This window comes from Pollachius pollachius (genome assembly GCF_949987615.1).
Source record: "Pollachius pollachius genome assembly, chromosome: 6".
In the NCBI taxonomy this organism is placed as follows: domain Eukaryota; kingdom Metazoa; phylum Chordata; class Actinopteri; order Gadiformes; family Gadidae; genus Pollachius; species Pollachius pollachius.
In genome coordinates this window covers 18,778,057-18,788,056 of record NC_136939.1, presented here as the reverse complement: position 1 = coordinate 18,788,056, position 10,000 = coordinate 18,778,057, and the positions used below count along the sequence as shown (strand labels likewise).

At 45.9% G+C, this 10,000-nt stretch overlaps 2 protein-coding genes across 2 annotated transcripts in view; one reads left to right on the top strand and one right to left on the bottom strand.

The window, feature by feature from the left end:
• LOC307076834 (lipase member H-like) overlaps positions 1-2,404 on the bottom strand; it is a 7,249-nt gene extending 4,845 nt beyond the window's left edge. The window contains exons 1-3 of the mRNA XM_079738015.1: positions 2,116-2,404; positions 1,364-1,731; positions 85-193 (exon numbers count right to left, since the gene is read on the bottom strand). Coding sequence (XP_079594141.1) covers positions 85-193; positions 1,364-1,731; positions 2,116-2,173 — 535 coding nt within the window. The 5' untranslated portion in view covers positions 2,174-2,404. The remainder of the gene's footprint in view (positions 1-84; positions 194-1,363; positions 1,732-2,115) is intronic.
• Positions 2,405-4,630: 2,226 nt separating this feature from the next.
• The window catches only part of LOC307076838 (choline-phosphate cytidylyltransferase B-like), a 6,064-nt gene continuing 694 nt past the window's right edge, over positions 4,631-10,000 (top strand). The window contains exons 1-7 of the mRNA XM_079738019.1: positions 4,631-4,741; positions 5,709-5,808; positions 6,532-6,648; positions 6,765-6,916; positions 7,475-7,553; positions 8,595-8,737; positions 9,695-9,883. Coding sequence (XP_079594145.1) covers positions 4,655-4,741; positions 5,709-5,808; positions 6,532-6,648; positions 6,765-6,916; positions 7,475-7,553; positions 8,595-8,737; positions 9,695-9,883 — 867 coding nt within the window. The 5' untranslated portion in view covers positions 4,631-4,654. The remainder of the gene's footprint in view (positions 4,742-5,708; positions 5,809-6,531; positions 6,649-6,764; positions 6,917-7,474; positions 7,554-8,594; positions 8,738-9,694; positions 9,884-10,000) is intronic.

Genomic DNA, 10,000 nt, shown 5'->3' with positions numbered 1-10,000 from the left:
AGAGAGACAGAGAGAGAGTCAGAGAGAGAGAGAGACAGAGAGACAGGGAGACAATGAGTCAGAGAGAGAGAGAGGTCTGCTTACCTGTGATTCTTCCGATGCTTCCGTTCAGATCAGCTCCTACGAAGCCAGATATGTGCGCTCCCAGGCTGATCCCTATCATGTGGATGGAGTCGAGCGAGGCACCATGTTCCTGGACACAAGGAGATGTCATTCAGTTAGGGGTAGGGATGGATCCGGAGCAGGGGAGTGCAGCGTCTCTTAATGGGGCCAACTCCTGACCCAAAAGGGCCGTGACCCAGTCAGTCAGTGGGTCGCGGCCTGACGCGCAGAACTCTCTGAGCCCACCGGAACTGGTGATCCCCTGGGATCAGAGTTCTCTGAAAGGTTGGTAGTCCAGTTCCAAGGCCTCACAACAATTGTCTGGTTTGAGTCTGGTGGTTAGGGTGTTTAACTCCCAGCTGAAAGGTTCTGGGTTTGATCCCCAATGTCTGCCAGCTACCTTTCAACATCCTTGTGCAAGATACCCTAACCCCTAATCGCTCCTTAAATGCATCTAAAATAAAATGACACTGTAAGTCTCTTGTGATAAAAAAGGCTGCTTGCTAGAATGACTAAATAGTTAACAGGTCAGGTCAGTCTGCTAGTGGCAAATAGATTCTAGAGAACTAGGATGAGTTTTTGTAACCAGACAGAAAACCCTAAACCACAACAGTAATGGGAGAGGAATCATATGTGAATTGCAGGACCATGTAAGGAAATACAAACAAATATATTCAGGTTCAGGTCATTAGGGGGCTGGTGGGGGCTATAGGCATCTTGCTCAAGGATGCTTACAGGGAGGTTGTAGACATTGGGGATCGAACCCAGAAGCTTTTCAGCTGGGAATTGAACACCCTAGCCACTTCACTATCCTAGCCCCATTAAATCCTCACAAACAAATGTGTATCATCTCAAGTTCTCACTGTATTTGCATCCAAGTCAGTTCCAATCCTTTTTACCCTTTGACACACTTTTTTGCTCCGAAATCACTCAGTAATATCCCAGTGAATGAATGTGCTAACACACCGCACTAAGGCATTATTAGTAGTTTGTGGGTATGGATCATTAGGAATACTGCTTGTATACCCAGGATATTTATGAGACCTTAGGAGATTTATGAGATATTCATCAAACCTTTTACATAATTGTTTTGACTCCAAAAAGCACGACAACGTATCTCTGTAACGATCCTGCGGCCCCATATGAGTATCAAGCAACCCCAATTTGGGACCCGACCCAGAGGTCGGGAACCACTGAACACTCCTGAAGTTCTGCTTCATTACATCCAATTCACGCAGCCCATAACAGACCACATCCCAACCTGCATGGTCCGGATGAAGGCGGTGAGGTTGGTGGCGGTGTCTTTCGAGTTCCTCACGGTTCGGATGTAGTTGATGTTGGCGGCGCCGTAGTTCCAGTCCACCGCCACCACGTTGCGGTCCTCGTGCTTCAGCACCAGCTCTACCATTGGCAGCAGCCACACGGGGGGCGACCCAGTGGGCCGGAAGCCGTGGATGATGAAGGTGGTGGGCAGCGACAGGTTCATGGCGGGGGGCGCCGAGTGCAGGAGAAGGCGGCCGCACTTGGGGTTGGCCTGGGAGAAGAGCAGCAGGCGGACATTCACCTCCGTGCCCACGATGGCGTGGTGTAAGTCGAGGTCGGTGAAGGTGTCGCACGCCTGGCCTGGTGCTGATAGGGGTGAGGGGTGAGGGGGAGGTGGTATGGTTGGGGTGGGGGAAGGGGTGGGATGGGGGTAGGGTGGGGTTATGGGAGAAAAGTACAGAGAGAAAGAGTCAAAGGGCATGGTGGGAATGAGAGAGGGTGAGGAAGGAGACAAGAGGGAAAGGGGGGAGATAAAGAGAGAGAGGGCGAGAGGGGGGGGGGGGGTGAAGGGGCAGCAAAGTAGAGAGAACATGTGAGGAACGTGGACTAAGGAAGGAGAAAAGGGGATCTTAATGACCTCACCACAACAAACAAGTTTTTCAACCAAATTACATCATTTATCATTTTCAGTTTCACCACGCACTACAGATACGATCAAAAATTCCTTTACACAAAAACAAAATACCTTACCTGTGTCAACCCACATACTGATAACCAAGGTGTACAACAGACATGTCGGAGCGTACATCTTCTGGATCCAAAAGCAAACTGTTCTCCAGTTAAAAACACACAAAAAGGTCAGCCTAAAGTTCCCACACTCAACTCAGAATGAAACTAACAACCAAGCTCCACAGCTGAACACGGACCACAAGGGTTGAGGAGGACCTCACCACAACGCCGGGCATTTATGAACAGTTAGCCTCTTAGACCTGACACGACACGTCTGACGTACTCCCTCCACTGTCAACCCTCCCGATTACTTCATAAGTTTGCATCCTGAAGACACCCTCTGGGTTCCAGGAAGTGGCAGTCCCGAGGAACTCCTCCTCCTCCTCCTCTTCCACTCCAAAGTCTAACTCCACTGCGGCAACGCCCCTTGTGGGCCCCAGCCCAGCCTGACCCTGTACACAGGTGAAAGATTCCAGTCCTCAGCGTTATCAGACACCTGTAAGGTGAAACCTGGGGGCGTTTTCGTATGTCAGGAAACGCGTTCGCCCGCGTCACTTGATCATTCCCGCTCATCTAAGACTGGGGTTTCCCCACGTTTGTTGCTCAAAGTTTGTTGAGTATTTTCCGGGGGAGGGTAGTCTAGTGGTTAGGTTCCAATTGGCCGCAGACTCATGGCCAAATCAACTTTTCATTATTGGCACTGGCTACAGGTCACTTGGGATGTGACTCGTTCTTCCACAGTATAAGGACGTGTCACAAAACAACACAGCCTCTCCGAACCTGCTAGACGGCCTCCTAGTCTCGCATACCAAATGAAAAACGGGAGGTTTCACCTCAGCTGTTCAGGCCTTTGGTGAGAGCTTGGCTTCACTGAAGGAACGGCTGCCTTAAGGGTTCTTCATGCTTTTGATTTGGATTTTGATGTTTAATGAGTTTTTACTTATCATAATACAAGTACTACTATTACTACCACTGCTACTCAAATATTAGTTCAGCCCTATTCATAAACTGAGGTTGAGACAAACCATGGATTTGTACACTTAATGTAACAGTGTAACTCTAGAACCCACCAGTCCACTTCCATTCCACTATCTGTAATGGATATGTTTGTTTGTGTGCATGCATGTTTTGCCGGGGGCGAGTTCTAGCATGTCCCAGAATGGTGCGAGATAAAAAACACATGAGCAAGACAGCCTGGAGATACCTCAACATGGAGGTCTCTCTCACACACAAACACACACACACAGACACACACACACACACACACACACACACACACACACACACACACTTACACACACACAACATTTTTTCTGTAACTCTTTACTAACTCTCTCACCCTACTCTCTATTAGTCCCTCTGACTTTCTCTCTCTCTCTCTGAAATCCCTTGTGTATTTTTCTCTCTCTTTTTTCCCACGCCTTACTCTCTAAGCGCTCACCTTTCTCTCTCCCCTCTGACTCTCCCACCTTCTCCCTCCCCCTCCTTTACTGTCCTGCCCCCTCCCTGACACACACACACACACACACACACAGTATTATATTGTATGCACAATGTAAATAATTCCCACAACTACTGCACATTCTCAAACAAACCCATTCAGCCAGACATTATTAGACAAGACTGCTCCCCCAGTCCTGTCCGAGGGCGTCACGGTTCATTCACAGCTTTTTCACCATTGCAATAAGAATATTAACAACGGTTCTCGGTTATGCTCAAATTTGATATCAATAAGAACAACTTGAAATTGTACGTAACTCCAGCTCACATGTTTGTACCCTCTAAGCCTTTATAGGTCAATTCATTTATAGTTATAGTATAGTTAGTATAGTTATATGTTTTGCTTAATAAATAAGATATCACAATTACGACTCAACTTCTCAGGCACGACCCTCTGCCTGGCCTGATAACCTGGCCTGATAACCCTTGTCTTACAAGTAGGCCTACGCTATCATGCATGTGAAAAGCTTATTAGGGGATAATTTACCACTTGGTGGCGACAAACCCTTGGTAGTTAATTTTTTAACACAAGTTGCTTAGAAAGTTTTCACTACAGAAAAATGCATAACGAGAGGCAAAGAAATACAGTCCCAGCGGCCAGATCCGTGGTAGGACATCGTGTTTCTCGGAGTCCAAAGACTGACCGTCAGGTTCAACGCAGCACACGGTTTTAAATTCAGTTGGCGTAGGGCTATTAAAGAAGCAGCGACATATCGCCCCAATAATACAAAAAAAAACATTTCTCAGACAACAATTTAATATATACAAAACAAAAAACATACATCTATACACAAATATATGCAATGACGTAGTTTTTAATTCCGCTTACTGCCCTGCCCGGGCCTGATGTGCTGGATCGTATCGATAACTGCGATCTGAACTCCCTGCTGGCCTGAACTTTGGTCTCCACGGTTTCTCGTCACCGGGTCACGGAACGTAGAGCAACCTCACAGAAACGTGGAGATCGCTGGTTCAGCCGGGCAGCCTTCAATCAGTGTTGCACTACTGACAGGTGGACTCCGGGCCTCTTCGACTAAATCAGGAAAACGAACGGCTAAAGATGGGGGGAAGGAAACGAGGACGTGGTGGAAATGGTACCGTCGCCCCCCAGCAGGGACCACAGAAGCCCAGGGGAGCCAACGGAAGGGTGAGGCTGCCTTTTTCTGGTGCAATAAAGACTCACATTTTGGAAAGTTAAATGATTCTGTCAATCAGTCAACTTTCGAGACCCAATTCACTATTGAGAGATCACATTTACTAGTAATTTAACTGCTCAATGTGTGTGCGTGTGTGTGTGTGTGTGTGTGTGTGTGTGTGTGTGTGTGTGTGTGTGTGTGTGTGTTTGCGTGTGCGTGTGTGTGGTGTGAGTATGTTGGTGTTGTGTGGATGTGTATTCAGGAGCAAGAGGTAAATTTACCAAGGTGGTGTGATGGTTTAAATATATATTTATAATCAGGCATTCCGCAGTGCCTGATTCGGTTAATAGGCTGATTAGGCTATCAAATGTAAAAAAAAGTCATCATGATGATAAACTACAGTTATCCCTTCTGCTAAGATACCATTGGGTAGGATTATACTCATTAACAGAGACCATTGCCTGTTATTATCTCTGCTAATAGATTTGCCTACTTTAGTGTGTGTTTTAGGCCATTGCCCATTTATTTTTTAAGGCACTGTTATTTTGCATATTTGCAGCATTTAAGTTACTTTTATGATATGTATATTTAAATCCTATCCTTCTATAGAACTCTGTGTCCCACTGTTATACTCAACCTATAACTATATGTATTACTATAACTATACTTATTACGACCTACAATACAAAATTACTTCAAGCCTAGTTATATGCTCCGGCTCAAGATAGATCTACTGATGGTACAACTGAAAAAACAAGTTCTGCACTGGGATTATATAATGTCTTTTTGATGGTTTTTAAGATACAGTATGGATCAATTCATTAGTCCACCTCATCCATTAGTCAGTCCATCATTAACTACATGACTGTCAACATACATTCAGTTCCTCTGGTCATTTGTAAAAGATGGCAGAAAATTTTGATTAATGTATGGTATTTGAGAAATGTCTTAATTTCTCTTCGTTCTGTCTTCATGCAGGCTCTGAGGGAGCCGGCCATCTTTGCTAAGGCTAACGGCAGTACCTCCGATCCCCCTCCTGAGAAGCTAACGCTGGCCCAGGCCCGGAGAGGAACCCCAGGTACTCATGTCCACCGGCTCCCTGCTGACAGAGGGGGCAGGGTAGGGTAGTGGCTAGTAAGGGGTTCAACTTCCAACCCAAAGGTATTGGGTTTGATCGGGTAAAAGGGAACTGATAAACAGACTAAATACTAACTGTTAACCGACAAGGCTTATGGGTAACCATAGTTACCCAGCGATAATGCAGAGTGATATGATCTTTGACATGGATGGATAGATAGTTTATTTTGCTTTGTACATTCTTATAAAACCTTATAGAGGCAATTGAGAATAATACATTTCTTAATTATTTATTCATACAAAGTAGTCACACAATGTCCATTAAATGTACAATGTTGAAGATCTGCAAAGATTTTGTTTAAATAAAAGTCAGTTAAATCAATATCTTTGGCCTAATGAGGTAACCTAACGGTCGTTAAGCCCATGGCCAACTGATGAAAGCCCTTGCATTTGCAATATTATGAAAGTAACATGCTGAGTGTCCGTGGCGACGGAATGCCCAATGCATTTGAATCAAAAGCTGTGCAGTTAGTGACGCATTATCATCACCCAGCAGTGGTTGTTCCACCAGGGTGTGTGGAGCCATCGAAAGCACTTGTTTATGATTGCCTATAGGTGCCGCCAAAGAAGACTAATCGGAGAGCTTCGAGATTGCCCTTTAACAACAGGAAACAGTAGCAACAGCAATAAAACCAAAATTCTCCATCCAACTTTTGTTTTTCAGCAAACCGTCCAGTTAGAGTTTATGCCGATGGCATCTTCGACCTGTTTCATTCGGGCCACGCACGCGCTCTCATGCAAGCCAAGAACCTGTTCCCAAACACACACTTGATAGTGGGAGGTAAGGTATAAAGCCCTCTGTGAACTCTATGACAAATCTACAGTGTGACATGGCCCTATCTGCTTGACGGTGCCCTATCTGCTTGTTCAATCGGAGGTTTGCTTATTTACGTGCAGTCTGCAGCGATGAGCTCACCCACAAGTACAAGGGCTACACGGTGATGACGGAAGACGAGCGCTACGACGCGCTACGTCACTGCCGCTACGTGGACGAGGTGGTCCGGGACGCCCCCTGGACCCTCAGCCCAGAGTTCCTCAGGGACCATGCGGTCAGTGTGTCTCAGGAGAGGAGGGAGTGGGGGTGGTGGTGGTGGTGGTGGTGGTGCTGTAGTGGGGGTGGTGGTGGTGGTGCTGTAGTGTGGTGGTGGTGGTGGTGGTGCTGTAGTGAGGGTGGTGGTGGTGGTGGTGTAGTGTGGTGGTGGTGGTGGTGCTGTAGTGAGGGTGGTGGTGGTGGTGGTGTAGTGAGGGTGGTGTTGGTGGTGCTGTAGTGGGGGTGGTGGTGGTGGTGCTGTAGTGGGGGTGGTGGTGGTGGTGCTGTAATGGGGATGGTGGTGGTGGTGGTGTAGTGAGGGTGGTGGTGGTGGTGGTGTAGTGGGGGTGGTGGTGGTGGTGCTGTAGTGGGGGTGGTGGTGGTGGTGCTGTAGTGGGGGTGGTGGTGGTGGTGCTGTAGTGGGGGTGGTGGTGGTGGTGCTGTAGTGAGGGTGGTGGTGGTGGTGCTGTAGTGTGGGTGGTGGTGGTGGTTCCAGATTGACTTTGTGGTGATGATCAAGAGAAGGGGGTAATGGAGGTGGTTTAGGTGGTGACGTGGTGTGTGCTTGTGGTTCCAGATTGACTTTGTGGCTCACGATGATATCCCGTACACCTCGGCAGGATCGGAGGACGTCTACAAACACATCAAGGAAGCAGGTGAACACACACACACCCACACAGAGCCACGGTGTTTGGTGACTGGACTTTTACCGTGGCTGTGTCGACGTGTTTCTTCTGGGAATGTGTGTCTATGTATGTGAATGTTTATGCATGCGTGTGTGGGTGTGTGTGTGTGTGTGTGTGTGTGTGTGTGTGTGTGTGTGTGTGTGTGTGTGTTCGTGCATGCGTGTGTGTGTGTGTGTGTATGTGTGTGTGTGTGTGTGTGTGTGTGTGTGTGTGTGTGTGTGTGTGTGTGTGTGTGAAAGAATGTGTTAATGCATGTGTCTCTGTGTGTATGTATGTTTTTACATTACAATTTCTTTTTTTCCCTTTTGTCCAAAGCGACTTACAATAAGGGCATTCAGCTATGAACCTCCAGGACCTCCGCAGCTGCGAGTCTTAATGCTTGTCTTGTGTATGTTTATTTAGGTTTGTGTGTATGTATTAATGTGTGTCTTGCATATGTGTGTATGTATGTGTGGGTTTATGTATTCATTCCTGTCTTGTGTATGTTTATTTAGGTTTGTGTGTATGTAATAATGCATGTCTTGTGTATATGTGCATGTATGTGTGTGTCTATGTATTAATGCGTGTCTTGTGTATGTGTTTATGTGAGTATATGTAATAATGCATGTCTTGTGTATATTTGCATGTATGTGTGTGTATGTATTATTGCGTGTCTTGTGTATGTGTCTATGTGTGTATATGTATTAATGCATGTGTATGTTTGTATGTGTGTGTATGTGTGTGTGTATTAATGTGTGTCTTGTGCATGTGTGTGTGTATTTATGAATGCGTGTCTTGTGTGTATGTTTATTTAGGCTTGTGTGTATGTATTAATGCGTGTCTTGTGTGTGTGTGTGTGTGTGTGTATTTAGGTTTGTGTGTATGTATTAATGTGTCTTGTGTGTGTGTGTGTGTGTGTGTGTGTATTAATGCGTGTCGTGTGTGTGTGTATATTAACGTGTGTATGTATTAACACGTGTCCTGTGTGTGTGTGTGTGTGTGTGTGTGTGTGTGTGTGTGTGTGTATCTCAGGGATGTTCGTGGCCACCCAGCGGACGGAGGGGATCTCCACCTCGGACCTGATCACTCGTATCGTCCGGGACTACGATGTTTACGCCCGGCGTAACCTGCAGAGGGGGTACACCGCCCGGGAGCTCAACGTAGGCTTCATCAACGTGAGTCAGAGGGTTCATAGCCTGTGAGACAGAGAGGAAACTTTACCTTTTGAATCGATTTTTTAGTGACTATTGCGGAAGTATTGAGCGCGTCAGCTGTTGCAGCCGCCAAACGGGCTGCAATGTAATGCTATGGGGCAACACAGACCACTGACAGACACAGAAGTGTCTGACAACGTGATAAAAAGGATCCCTTCACAAGAATGCAACTTTGTTCTTTTCCTTTCTCTTGATACGGTCTTTTTGTTATTGTATCTAGTTGCAGGAAAAAACATTTCCCTATTGACATTTCCCTACTGTCATTACAATCTCAACAGTCCTTCACCCAAATCTCTAAGATAACACTAAGCTATTCCTTCCTTAGTCCAGCCCTTTCTTCAACCCTTCCCTTCCTGAGATTTCAGAACTAGACTTCTCCTTGCATCACAAGCAAAGTGTTATAGTACAGTATATAGTATACTATATTGCTTATATACATTCCCTATATATACAAAAATGTAAAATATATAAACAATATAATATATTTAAGAACAAATATAATCAATATATATATATTTATATAAGCTATATTGTTTATATAGAATAAGAATAAGAATATCTAAAAAATATAAAATACTACATTATATTCTTAGGACAAGTCCATGTTAATCTATGTAGCATATGTATGCATTTGTTTATTAATGTATCCATTTTACTGTACCTCTGTCATATTCCTATAAACATTTTATAAATGTCCATTTTCTTTGCATCCACTCCATATATTATTTGATTATCTTACTGCCTGACTAATTTGCACATTGCTACAGTTAATATGTAACTCATTTCCACATGTCCCATGTCTGTGCGTTAAAGACAGAGCCCACAGCGTGCGTCCATACCTAAAGCACATTTGTCCCCCAGAGCTGATTCTGACGCTGAAGCACGCGCTCACTCTCGCTCCATGTCCCCACGGTGCAGGACAAGAAGTACCGCCTGCAGAACCAGGTGGACAAGATGAAGGAGACGGTGCGCACGGTGGAGGAGAAGTCGATGCAGCTGGTGTACCGGGTGGAGGAGAAGAGCGTGGACCTGATCCACAAGTGGGAGGAGAAGAGCCGCGAGTTCATCGGGAGCTTCCTGGAGCTCTTCGGCCCAGACGGAGCCTGGGTATGGTTGATCGACCCTCGCTTATCCTCCTCGGCATCGTTTCAATCAGCCTTTAAAGGGGACACATCGTACCGGGTGGAAGTGTGATTAGCTGAGATGTCAGAAGCTGCACTTTTT